The 22,285-nt window shown below is 44.6% G+C and overlaps 1 protein-coding gene across 13 annotated transcripts in view; it reads right to left on the reverse strand.

Annotated features, from left to right (window-relative positions):
• The window catches only part of COL26A1 (collagen type XXVI alpha 1 chain), a 194,873-nt gene that overhangs the window by 56,212 nt on the left and 116,376 nt on the right, over window positions 1-22,285 (reverse strand). For 10 of the 13 annotated variants that reach the window (XM_054209263.1, XM_054209273.1, XM_054209272.1 and 7 more), the window contains one exon: window positions 4,346-4,387. The exons of 2 other annotated variants lie outside the window; for them this stretch is intronic. In XM_054209263.1, the coding sequence (XP_054065238.1) occupies window positions 4,346-4,387 (42 nt within the window). Of the gene's footprint in view, window positions 1-4,345; window positions 4,388-19,531; window positions 19,739-22,285 lie in introns of those variants that run through there. One more of the 13 variants, XM_054209275.1, reaches the window with a different exon arrangement.

Consider the following 22,285-nt stretch of genomic DNA (forward strand, 5'->3'; position numbering starts at 1 on the left):
ATTGCTGTGCTTTGAGACCCAAGACGCTACAGTTTTCCTCAATAGGAAATAACTGGGCTATCTCCAAAAACTGTTGGTAAATGAGGACTTTAATGGTGACAATTGCATCAGTACAAAAGCAATCTCCTATTTTAGCCCAATTAGTGCTGTGCTAAATCATCAGCCCAGGCCTTGCCTTTTGGAGTTGAGAGAGACACATCTGTGAGGCTCTTCTGTTGCATGTGGTTTATATTATACTCTAGCACAATATGTATAAACTAACGCTATTCTGCACTTACACAGCACCTCATCTGGAAATCTGAAAGCGATTTATGAATGGTGGGCATCTGTGACATTTTACAGATGGAAATTGAGGCACGGAGGGATTCAGTAATTAGCTCCAGACTTGCACAATGAGTCAGCTGCAGAGCAGAGCCCATTATTTGTTGTGGAGTAACATCTAGTGTCCAAACACAGAGGGAGACAAGTCTTTCCCCCCGAAAAAGTGTACAAGCATGCCCCAAAATGCCACCCATGTCTGTATTCAGACCATGTCTGTTGAGGAATAGTCGGTGTGAACGCGTATCCTAAAGCACAGTCTCCCCCAGCAGACAGGTCCCTTCATTCTTGTAATACAAACACAGGCCAGAAGAAGGGTTAATATGCCTGAAAGTTTGTCTGCTTTTTCCACATCAGTTGATCTAATAAAAAAGATTGATTCTCCCCGCAAATCTGGCCTCGCTTTAACAAATCATTTGATTTGACACAAAGGACTATATTCAGATACTTTAAATTCCACTTTAGTCCCTGAAACTAAAGTTTCTGATGGGCTGAATACTTAGAAACAGCCAATAGGAATCACCAGGCAGAGACACCCACCTTGGGTAGGGCTGAAAGTGCCTGAGTGCGGCCAGAAGCATCTGCAGATCTCTCTACGCTGTAGTGCTTGTGAGCCTACGAGGAACGTCACAGTCTTACAGAAAACAGACAGCCTTTTCTATACCTTCTAGAAATACAGCAGCAGCTCACGCTACTGAAGCACTTCCAGTGTGTAAGCAGAACACTGTATTTATTACCTTCCCACCTCGCCCAGGGCAGTGGGCCAGATGCCAGGAGCAACACTCCTAAGGTATTCTACCTCCTAAGGTAGAAAAAGCCCATGACAAAATTTGAGCAATCCAGGCATTTGCATTAGAACATTTTCAACTTCTTTAACCTGAAAAGATAGAAAAGCATCTGCAGCCAGATCTCTACTGCAACTTAAAACAGGCCTAATTTTTAGCCTTCGTTATTCCCTTTTGGTCCGACCTATATCCAAGTTCATGAACATTGCAGTTGGAAGGAACTGATTTTACAGTGCTCCTGCCCTCGGTCTACCCATTCTCCACTTATCTGGCATGTTTCCTTCTAAAAAGGAGCAGAGCAAATCCTCATGTCATGTGGTGCCACACACACCCCACACTGCACAAATTTTGTTATCTAGTCTCCAGGGAAGTTGTGGAATCCCTTCTGCATGCTTCGTTGTGCATTCCAAAACCATCATCCCCCGTCCTCAGAGCTCAGAGCACGAGGCCCCACCACACTAGGGGCAATGCCCCTCTGCCTTGCCATCTGGCCCCATACTTCCAAAGCGTTTAGCCTACATCCTAAAAATCAGTGTACCGTTTAGAAGCTAAAAGACTAAGAGCATAGAAGGAAATATCTTCAAACATAGGACAACTAGAGGAATCCTAGGCCAAATTGGTGATAAGGAGGATTCCTTGCACTGTCAAAAAAAGACCCTGCAAAAATCCAGCCAACATCCTCTAACACCCATTGTCAGGTTAGCAGAAAGATAGAATCATAGAATCACCTCGGTTGGAAGGGACCTTTCAGATCATCTAGTCCAACCATCAACCTAACTCTTGACAAAAACTATCACTAAACCATACCTCTAAGCACTGTCTACCCATCTTTTAAATACCTCCAGGGATGGTGCCCCAGCCACATCCCTGGGCAGCCTGTTCCAATGCTTAACAACCCTTTCAGTGTAAAATCTTTTCCGAATATCCAGTCTAAACCTCCTCTGGCGCAACTTGAGGCTCCTCTTGTCCTATCCCCTGTTCTCTGGGAGAAGAGCCTGACCCCCCTGGCTGTCCCGTCCTTTCACGGAGCTGTAGGGAGCGAGAAGATCTCCCCTCAGCCTCCTCTTCCCCAAACTGAACACCCCCAGCGCCCTCAGCTGCTCCTCACAAGACTTGTGCTCCAGACCCCTCACCAGCTTCATTGCCCTCCTCTGGACACGCTCCAGCCCCTCGGTGTCTTTTGTGTGGTGAGGGGATAACAGCATCGGTTCGATTTTGCCTGGATGAAACCTTAAAGATGCACAGAAGTGCAAAATGGATAAATAATTTAATATCTTGTCTCCTCAAAGGGCCATGATGTGCAAGGGGCAGGACTATTCCTGTCCTCTACAGACCCAGAACAGAGGAGATGTTGAAAAGGGCACCGCCACCAAGGGAGAGACTGAAGCACAAAGTGGAGAGAGACCATGGAAACAAATCAGAACTTTAAAAAGAAATCCAGAAACAAGACTGGCCTGTGGTGGGCCCAATAGTAAGGACTGCAGAAGAATTAAATGTGATTCGTGCTGACACAATACCTTCCCACGTGTACTTGGACATTGCATTTAGTTCCTCTGCATGGCAGTTCCAATACAAGGGTCAGCGTGATAAGAAATGCATTTGTGTGCCAGGACATGCCCAAGTAACGGAGAGGATGTAAGCAATAGCATCCCCAACCATGGAAGGGAATATGAAAGAGAACAAGGATAGAAACAAGAACTGAAGGATCCTTCTCTCCCAGAAGGGCTAGGACTGACTTCTCTATTCAGACCTTGATTTTTTCCTGATACAATAAGAACTAAGAATTTCAAGGAAGGACCTGAAGTCATTACGCACTCCAAAGGCCCTCTGGTCTCCGCAGTGAGCACCGGGAATAGGTAGGTGTTGGGCATCTTCAGTTTCAGGGTCCCACCCAAGGAATGCAGCGCTGCAGATTTGAGTTGGATCCTTCCCAGGCTGCCATCTCTGCCCTGCTTGGCTACTGCCCCACTCCAGCCGCACCTGGGACGAATGGCCAATTCTACGCTGAACAACCACAGCGAATGTGGAATCAGAGGCTTGTTCTGTAACATCCACGGGCAGAGCACAGAGAGAGAGAGGAACTGCAGCTAGAGCAGAAGCACTTCTCCAGTAGAGGCCGGGGCAGACAGACAGATGCTCATCCTAATTTAGGGCTTCACAGGAGCTTTTGGGCTATGGGACACTTATTTTCCTGCTGAGTGCGTGTTCAGCAAGGAGAGCAGAGAGGCAGATCAGCACGAGCTCTTAATGCCCGATCAGTGCGCACTCTTCATGCCCTTGCATACCTCTGCTTTCACAAAACCAGCACTTTGGAGTAACTCATCTGCTCAGCATATGTGCTGCTTCAAAGGTTCTATGATTTTCATCTTCCACAAAACCGGCACATGGCCATCAGGTACAAAGACTCCCATGTAAATCCTACTTCTTATTGATTATCCATCATTTGGGATATAGGGTTGAATTTAAAACCTTGGTTGGGCTTTTGCACATGCACCAGAGCACTTTCAAGCCACTTTTACCATCAGTTTGAAGCCGTAGAGTTCATGCACTGGCAAGCAGCAAATAAGCTCTCATTCACTTTCAACCTTTAAAACCACTTCACTTTTCTCAGGGGAGGCTGTTCAGAGACTCCAACACGAGTGTCACAGAAACACTCGGACATGAGGAGACACCAGGCTGCTGGATGCCAATGGCTGATGAATCTCTCTCCTCACGGGAGAGCCTGCAATTGCAACCAAGGTCACAGCCACCTCCCTCGGCACTCTGCAGCACTCAGCTCATCAAGCCAACCCCTTTCTGGCTCTTCTCAACGTACCAATCACAAATATTGATGAGGAGCATGAGGAGATCAGGAAAAACAGGGCGATGAGTTTTAATTGCAAGGAGGAGAGCACAACAGGCACCGCGGGACAGACCCAGGGTCTGTGGAGCCTGGTGTCCTCTCTCAGGCACTGAGCCAAGGGAAAATGAGAAAAACGCCCTTCCCAGCTGCTCATCGGGGGCTGCCTGGGCAATTCCCTGAACCTGAGAGGAGCGGGGCATTTCCAGTTCCCCTTTCCTTTGCCCTCCACATACCTGAGAGGAAACTGAGGCAAACAGCAGGCAGAGGCTCGCAGACCCCCTCCCATATGCTTCCCCCCCCAGGCAATGGGCATCCCTGGCTGCCATGGCCCCCACCCAGGAGTGCACCCCACTTCACTCTTAGGCTCTGCTTTTCCGTGATGTTCATGTTGCCCACTTACGGTCCTGGTTGGAAAAGTAACCGTGCTGGCGGCCAGATGAACCTGTGGGGGGGAGACAAGGCAATTATCACTGGGAACGTGTCAAACGCTCACCCCGCACAGCATTGGTTCAGCAGAGAAAAAGTTTACTCAGCTTGCGGAGCAAAACTTGGTAAGGAATGAAAGCGCCTTTGCTCTCCCCACTCAGCTCGTTTGCGCTCCTGTCAGCATTCCCCCCCTTCCCACCCGCAGCAAGACACGCACGCACAGACGCACACGCTCCTGCGCTCCAAGTGCTGAAATAAGCCTGTAAAAGGGCCCCGCGCCTCTACTGGAGATGATGCTTCCAAGAAATGCAACCACTGAAAAACCTACTGAATGAAACAGGCTGCAGGAATCCATTCTGGTTGAACGTAAAAAGGGCTTGGGGTTGGTTTGAGTTTTTTTAAATTATTTTTATTTTTGGATAACGGCCTCAATTGCACGCTCTGGGAAAAAAATGGTCCCAGGTTCAAGGAGGGAGTGCAGCTGCCATTACTTTGGCTGAGACATGGAAAGAAGAATCCAGCACTTTCCCAGTGGCTGGTGCATATGCTAAAAAACAAGTTTGTGACAACAAGAAGAGAAGGAATCAAGTCGGGGGGAAGGCCTTCAGCGGTACGGGCACAGCAGCATCTCCTAATGTTTAGAAAACCAGAGTACGCTTCGGAGGGGGTGTCTGCCCCCAGCTCTGTCAGGGGCAGCTTGTGAGCTGGGCTGGTTACTTTGCCTCTGGAGATTCTTCCATCTCCAAGTGTAAAACCAGAGATGATGACTCCAACTGCCTTTGTTAACCAGTCTGAGGTCAGGGAAGACTTAATTATTTAAGTCTGTGAACCACAAAGCACTTTCATCTGGAAAGCACAATATATGAGCAAATCAGTATCTGTTTCCTTGCATAGAAGGGTAAAAAAGGAAAAAGAAAAATGCTAAACAAGCTGAGGAAATAATTGTCTTAGTACCAAAAATTTCCCACAGCACTGGAGGATGGCGGTCACACTGAAGTGATGTATATTAGTCATGATCAGCACACATAAAGTCATCTTGAAGATACTAACTACAAACAACTGTTAAAAGATTTTACAAGAGTGTGTTTGTTGTACCAGCATCTAGAAACATCACATTAAAAATAAACAAACAAGATCAGATAATTGCTTTGAATGTGGTTTTTGTTAGTTCGGGATCCTAGATGGTTTTGCTCATGCGCCCTGAGAGCTGAGCAGCAGGACTGCTTATTGTCCTCCTACCCCTCTTCACTGGGAGGAACGGGAGAGGCTGGTGCAATTACACCAGTGCAAATCTGAACAAGGCCTGGAGTCCCTGGAGATCCTCAAATACTCACTAAAATCCACACAGATTTATTTGGAGGACTGATGCTTTAATGTTCCTCCAGCTCTTCTGCGTCACCTCAAGCTTTAAAGCATGCACACAGTGATAACGGGCCGAGTCCAGTCCCAGTCAGTGTTACATTCCTCCTAAAGCCATCCTTTGAGAGAAGTACGTAGAGACTTGGCTGCTGGTGTGACTCCCAGCAGCTGTTCCCATGGGACATGTGGATGAACAGAAAACCGCCATGAGTGGACACCAACCCTACCTTATCCCTTTTTCTTAAAGAAATTCTATCGCAGAGGGACCTCCCCCCCAGTCCCTCACAGGATTGTCAACGTGAGGAATCTTTTCATCTGGTTTAATACAAGATTTGGGGTTCAAGTGATGCTCATTCAGCAAGGACATGGTAAATCAGATCAGGGACCCAAGGGAACGTTCCCATGAAGTCCCACTATGGCTTAGTTTAGATGAGCAACCACAGCATGTGCTGCACCACTGACACCACTTCTAATCCCGCCAACTAAGCAGTGGGAGCCGGGTGACAATGCCCCTAGGAAATCCCGTACGGAGAAGGTGATGGCCATGCTGCAGCCTTTCCTGTGAGCATTACCAGTGCCAGCTGGCTCCAAGCTCTCTCAGCACGTACTGCAACCTCATCTCTGGCTGCAGAGGAGAGAGCAGGCAAGAGATCTGGGACACATCCTAAACCAGGGCAGCAACCTGGCTGGATCAAAGCGTTACTGTAAGTGCAAAGATAGAAAACGTGGTACTTAGTGAGACTTTTCTGGTGCATGGCCAAGAGCAGTTTTGCTTCTATGTGAGCAGCAGTTGCAAGCTCCCAAACAAACTCAGCAGGAGCCATGCAGGGGAGTCCCGGCCTCCCACAGATACTTCTCTCCAGATACTCCAGCCCCGACCCTTTCAAATGTGATGGGTTTCTGCCGTGGTTTAGCCTCAGATGGCAACAAAGAACCACGTGTCGCTCGCTCGTGCCTTCCAAACACAGGAAGAATCGTAAGAAAAGGCAAGACTCTTGGGTTGAGACAAAGGCAGTTTAACAGAACAGCAAAGGGAACAGGCAAACAACAACAACACGGATAGGGGAATATACAAACGCGATTACGGAACCGCCGCTCCCCCCGCCGCTCGCCGCTCGCCGGCCGGACCCGGGCCGCCCCAGCCCGCTTTTAAGCAGCAACTTCCTGCCCCCTCCCCCGGCAGCTCAGGGTGGGCGTGGCTCACATGGCATGGAATACCAGGAAAAGTTAACCCTATCCCCACCGGAACCAGGACAGTTTCTAACTCTCATACCTCTTACTATAGACCTGTCTTAAGCCATGGTAGTGCCCTGATTCACAGAAGACAAGCCAAAACCACTCTGCGCCCTGTCTTTGCTACCGACACCTGCTTTGCTAGCAGACACCTGATTGCAAGTGGGGAGTGGGACGCAGCTCTAGCACCTTCCCCACCTCCCCAGGACAGCCAGCTAGGGGAACTCCTACTCTTCGCCCCCCAAGAGGAGGCAGAGGGAAGCTCAGTTATCCACGTCAGCTACTAGCCCAAAGAAAGCATCACAAGCAAGTCTCAAAAAGCCTAGAAATGAGTTATCTTGGATGACAGCAGCTAGACCCCATGTCAGGGAAGGGCGCATCAGATGCAAGAGGCATGCAGAGAAGCAAGAGCTGAGCTTCAACACTTTAAAACTGTAAGGCCAACTCTGGCCAACCTGAGGTCCCAAAGCAATACGTGACAGAAAATTAAAGCCAGGTCAAGCCCCAAGACAAGATGCTGGAGGCTACAAGGCCACATAGCATTTGTCTTGTGCACTGACAGCTGAAACACTCAGGTGGGGAGTTCTCCTGAAGCATCCCCTTTTAACCGAGATTGTCATTGCAGCCAGGATCCCAAAGAACTGTATCAATGCAGCACACTGTTTTGCGATTGTACTCTGAAAGAGGAGGACTGATGTGGAAGCGAATTAATCTAGTCTTTCAGTCTCTTACCAGGTTTGAGAACTTAACATAAAAGCAACCAAGTACGTCCTACATGAGATTTCTGGGAATGGGTGGTCACAGAAAATGGATGTCACAGACAGTGCAACACATCGCTTCGGTTCCGAAAGCCTCACATCACTACAGAGCATTCAAACTAACTGCAAGCCATAACAAAATTCTCAGAACCACATAGTTTTGCACTGTTAACCAAATAATGTAATAACCACTAGGCAATAAATTTTCTTTCATTATTGCACCACTAACGGCAACTACAAACCACCAAGTTCTGCTTCTACTTTGAGGAGCGGATAAAGATTCCAGTTTAGTCCTTTTCAGTTAAAATTAGATAAATGTTTTATGCCTTCTGCAAGAATTGCAGAATCAACAGAAATACCGAGGGCCAGATCCAGAGGGATCCTGTTACTAACTCCAGATCCATCCAGAGTTAAACAAAGTTTCTCCTCTTGCACAACAGTGCCAGGTCAAGATCAATGACATAAAAAAAATGTTTACAAGGTCTTTTCTGTAACAGCAACAAGAAAGAAAAAACTAAATCACCAAAATTGCAAAAGAAAAGCCAGTCAAAGGTAGAAATGTATTCCACACAGCCCTGCGCGGCAAATCCATTTCTGGACATCTGCCTGAAACTCTGCATCCGCCTTGTGCTGGCTCAACCCCCGCTGCTCTTGGCAGGTGAGATAGAAAATTGGTTATAAAGTGAGCCCTATATTTTATAAGTTTCATAAACATTTTTTAAAAAAACTAGAATATGAGGTATTCTCAGAGATCCTGTGCCAGAGAGTAATGTGGTCTAACTTGGAAACAGAGTTACCACCTGTTCATGGCAACTACTCTTTTAATCTTCATTTCTGTTTTATGAGCTGACCAACACTATTTTATTAGCTGACAATTAGTTTAGGTTGATTTAATTAAACAAAATTGATTACAATCCCTTCTTTCTTCCAGGGCAAACTTTCTGCAGGACTAGGGGTTTGAACAACTTGGACCCTGTATCAATAAAACTAAATTTCAGATCTTTTTGTCAAAAAACATCACGTGGCTATTCAGGTGACTACATGTCAGTGGACACAGAGATGTTCTAGGTATGTGTTAAAAAGAAAAAGGCAGGCTCTGGCTTCCCGGTTAAAACCAGAGGTGATAGTTTGACACCAGGCAGCACTACTACGTGAGTTAACTGGTTCGAGAAGTTGCCACCCTTGTTTTTAGAATGAGTGTGTCTGCACCTCACAGATGGACAGTATACCAGATAGGAGAGAGACAGACGAAAACCAACCCAATCTGAAAAAAACTAATTTATTATTTTTCAGGGAGATCAACTCCTTAAACCACGCGGCTGCAGAGATGCCTGAGGCAGTGGAACAGAAAGGGGAGTGCAGGAGTGGGAGGAACAGCAGGCATGGCAAAGGGTAAGTTTTAACCGCTGCTGGAAAGTGGTTCATTATCTCAATGCAAAGATGAACACACGGTCACTGTCTGCCAGTATGAGACAGAACTCCTAGTGCTTGATCTAAAGCTTGAAGTTGATGACAAAAATCTGTTGACATCAACAGGCCAACAGAAGGTCATCTGCATCTTGAACAGATGCCTCTCAAATAGATGCTGCACACGAGGCAAGGAAAGCTTTTCTGTAAGTGTTTGCTCTTCTGTGAGCACATACACTCATGCATCAGCATTAGGCTAAAGCACCATGCGTCTGCAAAATACCGGTCTAGGGTGGAAAAGATAGCATAGGGTAGATATCTCAGTTAGCTTTAATATGTCTTTGTGTTTGTTTTCACTTGTTGTAATGGTCCCCCTGCCCTCCTTAATCTTTTTTTTTTTTTTTTAAACTTTTGTAGAGATATACCAAGAAGGAAGTTCTACCTGGGCAAACATCTCAAGTTCTGGGCAAACGTCTCAAGTTCAGCACATACTCAACATTCCACACACAGGAAGGCGCTTGAACTGCGAGTAAGGTATCAGCCAGCTTGAGAAGAGATAGTGTTCATCCAGACAGGTTGTACAGACATTTATATTTGGCTCATTTGAAAGATTCAAAGCAATAATTGACCAAGATGAGCAGCATTAATAGCCTTCTGAGTACCAGCCCTTACCAAGCTAAGTCTGAGTGAAACCTTCAAGGATGAACTTTCTCATGTCACAATTTCACAAGTCCCATTTTGCAACAAAGCAGAACCCAGCAGCTAATTGTATCTGCAGAGCTTCCAGTAAAGCTTGTGGCAACAACTCAGCCCTGGAGGATGGATAAAAATGACCGTAACAGTAGTAGACATTTGGGTGCAGTTAAGTACAGACAATGTTGTAGTCAAATGGCTATTCTATAAGATATATGTTGCCTTTGACACTTGCAGTGCCTTGAAAAGTGAACCACCACCATTAGTTATAACTCCCTGGCAACAAAAGCTCTAATAATTCTGACTAATTGTCATGGAAAGTTACCCTGATTGCAAATTTGACAGTTATAAAAATCCAATTTTGGAATTCCAAACAGGCCAGGAACATAATTAGGCTCTACATTTTAACACCCTCTTGATCAATGGCGGGGTAATGGAGACCCTTCCAAGAGCTTTGTTTTGAAATGAATGGCGCCATATTGATGAAACAACTTGGACACAAACCAGAAATTAAATTGAAAGTTTAAACAATGCAGCTGTATTTTATCATCCTGTATTGTCAAGCTTTAACGAAAATAGCTCCTAAACAGAGCCACATGTTTTGCCTGTTGCCCAAAAACTGAAGGTGAATTTTAAAACCCTTTCCTAAACTGCAGGATGCCAAGATTTTTCAGCTAGAAGTTATTATTAGGACACAACAGTATTTCATATAAGTCTTGACAACGGTTTTATATGGTTTCTGTAAAAGCAACTTCATTTTTTAAATCAGAGATGGCATAGACGAGTCACGCTTCAAAAAAATGGGACCTCTGTTGTGTATTTCTTCTTGTTCCATATACATACGGTATCAGCAAAATAAAATCTCATTATAATCAGTGGAACAATCAATACAGAGAGTCTAAGCAGGATTGCCCCCTCATCCTAGGTATCATTAATGAACATCATCAGCTGCCTTCTAATCTCAGGACCTGCAGACAGATCAAATCAGGGTATATCATGTGTTTCAGTGTCACTGAGAAAACTGCAGTCAACTCTTACTTTGAGAGTTATCTCTTGCCTTTGAGGATTAAGATATGATGAAAAAAACCCACTTGTTAGTTACGACACTCTGAGAACCAGATCTTTGATAATTCTAGCAATTGGTCAAGATACAGGAGACAGGAAATGTATAACAAGACTTAGTCTTTGAATATCCAAGGATGGATTTGCACAGCTGGAAAATTAGGAAAAAACCTCTGCTTTTTGGCTTGTAATCTGTGCAAATAGCCTAGAGGACTTTAGGGGTGCAACTCATACAAATTAAATGGGATTCCACCACATTTATTTACTGGAGTATAGTATTTAAGATTGTAAGATTCAATTCCACGTTGAGCAAAAATTTGCTGAAAACCGAAGAGCATGTTAAGTTTTACCAGCCTTTCTCGTAAAAGTTTAAGTGTTCAATCTCAGTTTTGAATACCCGTAATCCCAGAACCAGGATAGAAAAAAAGCTCCAGGGTTGTAACCCTCCAGCTGAATATGTTCAATGGCTCAACCCTCACATATGCTACAAGGATGAGGTATTTTAATTGGATCTATCAGGAAGCTTGCACAGGGGTGCACGCAACTTTCATCTCAGTCCACCGGATGAAGGAAGGGAGATGAGACGTAAAGAGATAAAAAAGCTGAGAACAAAGAGGTCCGCGCGGTGCCTCCCAGCCTCTCTCACACTGGATAAACATGTCTGTCAGATCCTGAGGTCAGGCTAAAACCTCTGACAATGGTGGTCTGTAAGTCTGAGTATCTTTTATCTTCCTATGCAATGCAGCCCTTCCAATAGCACAAGAAACAACTTAATTGGACAGGTTCCACGGAGCTTGACCCATCACCCGCTTCATTTGCACGCTCCCACATACAAACCACTCCTGCTACGATTGCTGGGAGCTAGGCACCGTACGACTACCAGTACGGTAGCAGTGAGAATAAGCACCCTAGGAAGGGCTATGGGTGGGCTGTTATCCTGAGATAACAAGCAGGTAATCCCACCAGCAGCTTGTTGTGCCCACGTGAGCAGACTAGGCTACAGGCAGAACTACATTAGTACCCAGACTCAAGGCAACTGCGGGGTGTTGCTAACACACAGACATAGCAGCCATCCCAAGCTCACTCAGCATTGCCAACAGAGTGCTGTGCCATGTGGTGACAGTGGAAATACACTGTGGCCAAAGCCAGGCATGCAAATCACACAGGGATGCTCAACCCTCTGGAGATATCCCTGTTTCTCCCTCTTCCTACTCCACCTCCCTCTCCTCCAAGGCGCAGCCTCGATGACTGCTGTAAATGAGCACTAGATGCAGAGACAGATGAACGTCAGTGAGATGCATAACTTTCTTCATATTTTAGATCACTGTGGATGCCGTACATCCATTCCTTGCATGTATTAAGGATATTAAGTGTATTATGGAGGCTGACAGACTCACTATAGTAAACAGAGGTCACATGTGCTCATTGAGCAGACCAGAAGAAGTGCTACTTCTCCTCATTTTTTTTACCCAATATATTACTGCATTGCAAATTCTCATGCTTATTAAACGCTACCTAAATGTCGGGATGAGGAGATGGTTTTTAATGAGGTTGCTACTCCCAGTCATCTGCCACTGTTCAATATCTCACAAGCATTTTATCTCTCTCGGCAGACTAACAAGACTGTAAAAGAAGCAAGATAAATATCAGCCAAATAACTTGATATTATAGCCTAGTATGTGAATATAGACTTGAGAAGGGCACCGTACTTTACAGCCTAGGGCTTTGCTAAAGTGGCTAAAAGAATGGCTCAGAAGAGGAAGCACTTACTTGTACTGCACTGTGCTGTGGCAAGTTTACTCTACAGTCCTTTCATGGCCAATGAACATCCAACAATGCTTGATAAAAACAGTGTCTGCTACTGATCAAGTACTGGTTGCTTTGTATCACACTTGAATCTAACAGGAAGAAATGTCCAAGGAGATGTATTGTCTAAGTTCGATGTTTTATCAAAACCAGATGAGCACACGTAGCCCGAGGTCCTGGTCAAAAGCCAAAACATACAAGCAGGAAACTGCAAGCAGGTAAAATGTGACACTAGAATAAAAAAAAGGGGTATTTACCTTTGTGCCAAAAACAAAGGCATTTTTACCATGACGGTACAGTGTATCTGGAACACCTCTGCCTCCCGAAACAGAACACTGTGGTTGCTACAAAGGCTCTTCACATCAGGCTCGGCTGAATGGACATCCTAGCTCCGACCACCTCGGGATGATGTACTCCAGCGCTGTTTCTTTTACACATTCATTTACACAGATGCATATACATGTGCACATACACCTTGTGTTGGTGCTGAGAGGAAAACCGCTTCCATCACACCGATTTACTCTCTTTAGACTACTACTAAGAAGCTTTCTGAATTATTTCCTTCACGTTATGGCCTTGGGCTTCAGTGAAGAACCTTGTCCAGTGTTCTCCTCAAAGACACGCCCTTATGGTGGAGAATAAGTGAGACAGAAATGCCAGTGGTTTAACCCTGACTTTCCAATGACCACCCATACCCCTTCCCACCTACCCCTAAGCTCCACTCTCTCAGCTGCCCTGTCCCGGTCAAAGACTCTTTGGTTTTCACTGAAGCCAGCTTTGGAGTCATCGAGACATAGAGAGATGGAGCTGTGTTTAAGCTGGAATGGACTTGTCTTTTCTGATACAAAGCCCTAGCTTCTTCTACAGTTTCATTAGCTCCCAGCTGCTAGGAAACAAGAGTTCAGTGGTGCTTACTGAACCCACGGTTAACTCCCAGGACAGCCAACTCAAAGTACCAGTTGGCTTGTGTGCTTCAAATACTTGCCACGCGTACTTAAGCAACAAGAGTCTAAACCATCTGTGACAAGAACATGAGGGGAATATAAGGCACTAAACCATCATCAAGCTATGCTAGCACATTTTTTATGTGCTAAATCATGGTTTTCAATTAACTTCTAGCAAGAAAACATATATTGAGTGAGTTTGTCACATTCCTGGTAAGGCACAATCCACCACTGCCCATTGAAAAAAGCTGCAGGGCAACAGGAAACGTCTCCAAATGCCCACAAATTCCTCACTCCTCAACACCCAATAGTATCTGTCTAGCCCTGTAAAACCTAGCTACATGTTGCAGTATGAAAATTAGTAGCAGAAGAAACATGCTCTGATCATTTTAAGTTGTCCGTCCAGTCAAGGTTAAAGAGTCCCACGGAAAAGGCACTGCCCCATCCACTGCCATATGGCCACAGTTCCCTTGATAACATCCCCCTCCTTCCCCATTGCTGAAAAGTAACATAACTGTTGGAAAGAACTGGAAAACAGTTTTTAAGGTTCATTAAAATATTTCAAAAAGTCACTTTGATTTAAAAACCCACCTTAATAAAGCCATATTTATAGTTTCTTTCCACAGTCTTCATCCATTTATACAGCTGCAGTTCCTCTAAAAGACAGTTCAAAGAAATACAGCTCCAGGCACCCAGTCAGAGCCTAAAAATCCACTGCTGAGTTGCCCAAGATTTTACTAATAAAATTTGTCTTCAGCGATATAAATTGAAAAGTCAAAACAGAAACCCGCTCACAATCTACTGCAGTGGGTTTTTCAATCTGCGGCTGGACTCCATGAAAAAAGGTGTTCCACATGACCTCCGATGGCTGGAGGGAGATAAGGAAAGAAGCACGGTAAAGTAGGTGTTGAAACTTCTTAGAAATCTGACCATACCCTGGGGTGTTTTCATCTGCTCAGGCAAACAGGCACTCCATTTCTGATGTGGAGATCAGAGTAGCCACTTGATGACTTCTAGGAGAACAGGTCGATTTCCAGCCATCTCCCTGTGGCCTCTTACAAAAGGCCATTCTCCAAGCTAAAGCTTTCACAAAAGCCCTCTTTTTCCAATGAAAAGAGATTTCACTTCCCCCTAGCTGAGGTACAAGACACCCCAAGGGGGGGCAGCCAACTGTAAGAGCAGAACACACCAAGAGCTGCTCTCGCCATGCTGCTCCTGAGAGCGGCAGTGAGAGCCAAGGTAGCTGCACATGAAAAAGCACAAATAAATTTCCTACTAGCGCTTGGGTTACAACCTTCCTGCTTACCCAGTAAGTTACGGGTCAGAATTCAAGATTAGAAATAGTGGATAAAGTTGGAATTGCTGAACTCATCTAATAACCAAAAGCAACAAGAGTTTTACACACTGCAACTACCATATTATGCAACATTAAAATTAGGATAGCATCAAAAAGTACACAGAAAACTTAAAAGAAGATATTTGTTTTCCCATGTTGCTATCCTTGAGTTATAACAGACTCAAAGGCTCTACAAGCAGGTTTCAGCATGAAAAAGAAATATACTGCACAGAACCTGGGGAAGCAATCAGGCAGTGTACAACCTTTCATAAAGCAAGCTCTCCAAAACCCAGCACTGCCTTCAAACAAACAAGTCCTCTCCAGTCCCAACCAGAGGAGGACAATCAAAGCCAGGAACAGCAACACCAGCTCTGATCACATCACAAATCCCCCGTTCCACATTCCAGCTCGCTCTTCCAGTCTTCTGGGACAGCAGGTCCCATGCTGCCAGTGAAGGCGGCACACAGTGCCAGGGGCAAGCACGTTGGCAGGAGGCTTACCCCGTGAAGCGTGGTAAAAATAAGCAGACCTCAAGGTAGATACTGAGCGTTTCTCAGAAAACGCCAGTTGAGTAGCCCTGCTAGAGAGAGAAGAAATAAGGCTGGGAGAGAGTTTTCAGCTGTTTGTAACTGTTCCTCACGTAAGGCACATTTCGCCAAATCTATCAATGCAGCACTTCTTCAAGGTCTCCATTATTCCCATGCAAAAAAAGGAATGTTTAGGGCTGCAGAAGCTGCCATCTGGCAGGTCCTGCTGTATCTGTGAGTTTGTTCAACACTTAAACAGGGCCCTGGTCTGAGTGGTCTCTCGGTGCTACTGAAGCGTGGCTGTTAAATAACAGAGCACTACGTAACTTGCAAAGTCAATTAGTACACAAGCAAAGTTGGGTTTATGTTTGCCTTTTTTAAAAAGAAAATTAAAAATGCAAGAAACTATTGAAGGGCCAACAGATAACAAATAGGACAAGAGTGAAGCGTGTTATCAGTGAATGGGGACAACCAAATCGTTTGGAGCTTGCAATGCGACATGTTGACTGAGAAATGGTAGAACTGGGCAGCTCAGCGAATGCCTGTAAGACCAGCGAGGCTAATGAGAACAGCAGGACAGGGGATATCTTTAACGGCCAGACTCTACATCCTAAAATTCTTTAATTTCAGTTACTATGAAATTCCAGTACTTCTCTGATAACATCTAGAAGGCAAACGTTACCACAGCACAATCTCCAAGGAAGCAAATTTCAAAATTGAAGTGACCTTTGAAATATTTGCCTACATCATGTTTGCCAAGAAACTTGGGGCAGTTTCATCTTTCATCATTGCTGATTCTCAACTTTTGGCAAATAGCACACGTTACGTTTTTATTATTAGTAGCAGTATTTTAAATTAGTACCCAAGAATCCATTTGTCCTTTGGTATTGAAGGAATTTGAAAGCAAAAAAAAATATTAAAAAAAAAAATACCCCCCACTCGGAAATTAGACTTAGCTAGCTAGCGTGCCTGGATTCAATCTATAGCTCCTCAGAAATCACAAGTCAGTGGAAGATTAACTCAAAATCATGGGATGGGAATGCATATGGAATTCTCATTCTGCTTACAGGAGGGTAAATTACATTTTTTTAATCTCTGAAGCTCGGTTGAAGTTTCAGTTAGTCAGTGGCTGAAATATCTGCCCAGCCACCTCCCGTTTACATTTGGATGGGACAGATCGCTCCACTTACATCTGCCTTTGCACAGGACAATGTGTCCTCAGCTCTCGCTCCCTCACAGCATCGGTAGGAGAATCCTCTACCTCAATCCTAACACTGTCCATACTTTTGAAAAGTGAAGGCACCCTTCCCTGCCACATCCCCTGAACAAAAAGTATTAGTGACAGGGTTACAGTGCCCTGGGGACACAGACAATTGCTTTCTTATTTCACACCCCTCGGATACATGCATCTAACACCAGATGTCTGTGGAATATTTCATTCTGTAGAGGGCTACCAATTTCCCTCATCATTTTTCAATTAACAAGCGATTATGTTTAGCATTGGCCAGGACATGGGGTGTTCTGTGAAAAATTTCAGAAGGAAAATTGTACCACAAAGTCACACGTCATACAAGAACATTGACATGAACTTTAAAAACAAACATTATTCAGAACATTTTTAATGACGACCTTCCCCCACATAAACCAAGACTACCTCAGATTCGGACAAAGCCCAAAATGCTGCCCAAGCTATGACTGCTTTGCTAGCGAAATATAACGGACCCCTCCCCCAGAAAACTTGGCCTTGCCTATACTAGCCCAGCTGTTTTATTTTGTGAATTGGAGGCTAAACGCATAGGCAAAAGAACCACATGAATTTAGATTCACCAAAGCACAAGGGGATTTTCTCTAATAATCCCATTCATCATTACAGAAGCTAGATGTGTGAACGATGATCCCCTAATATCCTCTGGGGAGAGCTAAGAGTCTCAAATTCAACAGGCCATTCAGGGGGCTGCATCTGGGGATCTCAGAAATATGATTAAGTGCCTTAACTAGAGGAAACTGCTTTTCCCTTCTTCCCTTTTAACGAACAGCTCAGCGTTCAGAATATAGGAAAGAGACAAAGTGCCTGAAAACAGTCAACAACGCATCAAAAGAATCTGGAAACTTCATCTTGAGTTTCTTCAAGCTACTTGCAACCTATATGGCTAGCAACAGATTTTACATCCTCTCTCTTTTACCTTAACATGAAAGGCAAAGAGGAAAAGGTCACGCTTGCCTCCAAGAACTGAGGATCTCCTGGCCCAGACAAAACCACACGAAAGGCCAGCAAATATTTTGACGCGTCCAAGGTGAAACCATACCAGTTTACACCAAGGCAGGATCCACCCCCTTTTACCATCAGCTCAACAGACAAGTCTCCCATTGTAAGTGTAGAAATATAAAGTTTTATATTAACTGCGTTAATGATGTCATGGCTAGTAACTCTTCCCTCCTGACTTTCAGTTATTTCCCCATGTTTTTCACAGGTCATAAATTGCAAGTTTTGCTAACCAGCAGTGGTAACTGTATGGGTTTTCCCCTTTTCTTTCCCCTTCTCACTTGATTCTCTTCCCATAATGACTTTTAGTTATATGAAAAAATTATATTGATTGTGACTATATGCAAAATGTCCATCAATCAAATCCCTGCAAAGTTTAAAAACTCTGAGCTGACAGTAGCCTACAGCACTGTTCCCCTTGGGACACTCCTGCATTTTGCAGTTTCTGCATCACAGCTTTGCCCCTGGCCTTCTGAGACATTCAAACCGACAAGTTACAGCACAAAGTTCATAGCAAGAGGCAGTCTGACGAGGGCTCTGCTAAAAAGAATGCGAAAGATCAAGCAGAAGACCTGCTTTCAAATTTTTTTAGCTGGTGTTGAAGGACAAATCTCAGTAAGCACCACTGAGTCCAGAAGAGAGGCAACCAACAGCTCGACTTCTCAAAAAAGTCACCAGTTATACCACTCTGACTTAGCTCTCGGTAAAACATCCAGATCAAAGGAGTAAGTTGTTTGGATTTCTCTCTCTCACGGCTTACATTAATTAAGTTCTACTTAATGCAATACAATGTTTTCACCATTGTATTCTAAAGGAAGTCAAGCAACGCTGAAGTACTGTTCTCATGGCAAAGTTCCTTGGCTATATTACATATCCTACATATGTCACCATACAGATTTAACGTATGGGTCATTCTAAATGCATAAACTGGGGACAACTTCATTGAAGCCAGCAGAATTATGCTGCCATAGAGTCACTGCGAGATGAGAAATGGGGCTGCTGCCTTCGTACCTCAGCTATCTGATGGAACATTGGACTACGTAATGGAAGAGGCTGTTTTTAAGAGGGGAAGAGGTGAGAATGAAAGGCAACGTAATAGCATGCAGAAGAGTTTGCATTTCTTGACTTTGAACTCATCGCCTACTTGCTTGAGCCACAGAAATATTGTGACATACTGGAGCTGGAGAGTGTTTTTCTCTTACGCTTTGTCCTTTTGAAGGCGAAAAGGAGCAATGGTGTGGTGTCGGCCAGCCCCAGCAGAAATCGCTATCGATGCCATTTTCCTTTCCTATGCTTAACTCCTTTTGCTAGCTAAAGAGTCTACAGCACGTAGCATAATTCCTGTTACAGGAAAGAGAAATTAATGCTCAATCTGGAGAAGCCAGGGAAGTATCAAGAGATTTCCAACAGCTGACGGCTGCTCTAGAGGAAAATCCAGCTGCTCCTTTCCATGCAGTGACCTGTTCAAGTTGGAACAGCAAATTTCCAAACCAGTCTGCAGCAATGCCTGGAAGAATGAAGCGTAAATAAATTAAATTCTTATCTCGGAAAAGCTTATGAGTGTCTCACTCCATATGCAAGCTTTTCAGGAAACGGGGGAAGGGGAGAAAACCTTCCAAAAATTCTGCGCTAAAATAATTTAAACTCTTTGCAGTCAGAGAAAGTGAAAGGGGAAGGAAAAAAAAAAAAAAACTAGCAACCTTTTGTCGGACAGAACAAGCAGTACTAAAAAACAGATGAGCAGAAAAAGTGCTTTAGTTTCTGGCACTCACCCTTCATTAAAGGTAGCAGGAATTCAACTGCATCCACGCACAGCTGTGACTGGCACAGGCTTCCTGTTGGAGCACAGCCAGCCATTCCCCTACATAAAAATCCACTGAAGAGTAACTAGTTCTGCTAATAACAGCATATAGCCCGCCTATATGGTCTCAAAATGATACGTGCACAAAGCAATACCAGCTCCAACCCCAAAAGCTTCTATTCCCAGCAGCCACGGGAACAGGCTGGCAGGGAGTCAGGCGGGACGGGGAGGTGGCTCCGGCAGCGCACTTGCTGTATAGCAGAGCTGGACTTTCTTAAACTGCAGTTGTTTGCCCTGTCCTTTGAAAGGATGCAACTTCCAAACAATTGTTACCGTCTGGAACATCTTTCAAATGCTTTCACGTTTTACTGACCAGTAGCAGTGGCTCCAAAGCTTGCTGCAAGGGTTACAGAAAGGGAATGTTAAGGCTTGCAGTGACCCTTGTTAGGCAAAGATCTCAAAGCAACGAACACCTGAATGAAAACTTTAGGGGCTACTGAAAATTGCTTATAATATGACTGTTGGAAAGCTATCTTCTTGCAGACCAGAGCAAAACCAAAGCGAAGCCTGCTGCTTGTACCTGGGGATAAACCATACCACATGAAAACGGAGTGCAGGATGTACAGACAAAGAGCAGTTATGACATGAAACAAATGTCTCCTGAATTTAGTCATTTCCCACAGGGAGTAAAAGTTAATCACGTAACCTAAAGACCAGGCAACTGCATTTAAAAGTAATGATGCAAACCATGCTCGAAAAATAAAAACTTGCCTGTCCTTAGATTTTGACATTAAGACCATTATTTCAGTTTGACCTCTATGTCACCTAAGATAGAAAAAAATAATCCTCACTATCATAAAACAATACTGCTACAGACACTTGTGTTACATTTATCTCACAGTTCTGTGAAAATATTTCTCCCAAGAACTCTGTTAAATATCTAGTGCTTCCTTAACCAACCAGAGGTTCTCAGCAAAAAGACCAACCAAAGCTTGCAATTCAAAATTCTTAATTTCAGACTGTTTTCAGTTAAAACTATGAAGACTTTGGTCATGAGGGAAAAAACAAAAAAAAAGGCAACTCAGTAACTTTTTAATTTAGACTAAATGTCAGCTCTCTCCCTTAAAAACGTCAAAGGCAAATGTTCCAACATCCTCCCTAACGCTAATTTTATTAATACTGTCAGCAATTCTCGGTATCTCAATCTAAGACAGTGAGTCAGGCAGCAAATCAATCCAATTGCCAAATCTCCAGAGGGAAAGAAACAACAGAGGAAGCCGGCCAAAGAGATTGCTGATAACAGATATTTAGTCTTTATGCAGGACAAATACTTTGCTACTTCCTCACACTCCTTTCGCTCTGTTACACTGGGGGCACTCAGTTAGTTGCGGTTTAAATGCCTAAATATAGCCATTTAGATTACACTGCCTAGAATTTTTATATGGGAAGAATTCCTGCCTTCCAGTCCCTGAGCGGATTCGCAGCTGAGTCACGGGGCATCTCGCCAAGGTGGGGGGCTGTGGCTTTCCTGGGTGGAACAAGTGATACCGTGTGGTGAGTAAACCTGAGAGCTAGGTCAAGTAACGTCTGGAGCTTTATTTCTCCTGCAGCCCACTGAACACAAGCACACCTCTATGACCACACCTGCAGGTCCCCACTATAGCGAAGAGCCATTCCACACACATCAAAATGCAACCATTTCTTGACAGAGGGACGCTAAGGAAGATTACAGCTAAGACCACAGGATTCACACGTTGAACAAGCTACTGAAACAATTCAGCCGTGAAAACTGGGTTTGAGCCATTGCTCTTGTCGATGAAAAAGACGATGAGGTTTATGTCCTGGACAAAGAGAACACGCCCAACAGCCTGGGGCCTTTAGAACCGTTCCTCACAGTTTTGCCTTTACCACCTTGGCAGGACACCATGGCACATACTGACGTCCTATTGCCCCCAGACAGACGGATTTCCTCTAAAGCACTGCTATCTGCAGACACCAGCGCCTGCCTACACTGCAAGCGTAGGATTCACCTGCCCTAATTTAGGCATCTGAAAATCAGACATCGAAGTCCAAGCTAGTCACTCTGGCTTCTCTTCATGCTCAAAAGCGTATGTCACCCTGCTATTGGGGTGACTCACATCACTGTGACAGACCCCAAGCTGATTCATACAGGCTGGAGGAACCTATTTTTTGGCATTGACTGTGTGGGGAATGTAGTGTAACTCCAGCTTTCGGATTTCCACCCAAGGAGCTCACAGCCATACATGATATATGTTAACCTTTGCTTTTTATGTTCTTTGCTACCAACTTTTTATTCATGCCTCCAGCATATAAAAGATTTTCAGCTCTTAAAACGCACAGGCAGCTAGGGTTTCCAGTGCAGCATTAATGAAAAACGCAGCGCGGAAGAGTTTGAGACCTGCTGGGCACCAAACGGCTAATAAACATAGTTGTGTTTTCTTGCCAGCATTATTTTTCCTGCTTGGTTATGTTTAGTTAAAGGACTAATGAGAAGCTTCTCCACGTGGAGATTTTATTTCCTTTTCATGTGGGAATGGGGCTCGTGTTTGATTTGCACTGACCCTTCTTCCCACACAATGCCAGATCTCTATCGCCTTGGCTGCGGGCCACGCATTGCGGTTTGAAACGGGGTCCCTCAGGTAATTATCTGAGGACCATTTACATGGAAATGGATGGTACAAACTCACAGCTGTCAGCCTGGGCT

The sequence above is a fragment of the Rissa tridactyla genome, chromosome 7 (genome assembly GCF_028500815.1).
Source record: "Rissa tridactyla isolate bRisTri1 chromosome 7, bRisTri1.patW.cur.20221130, whole genome shotgun sequence".
NCBI lineage: Eukaryota > Metazoa > Chordata > Aves > Charadriiformes > Laridae > Rissa > Rissa tridactyla.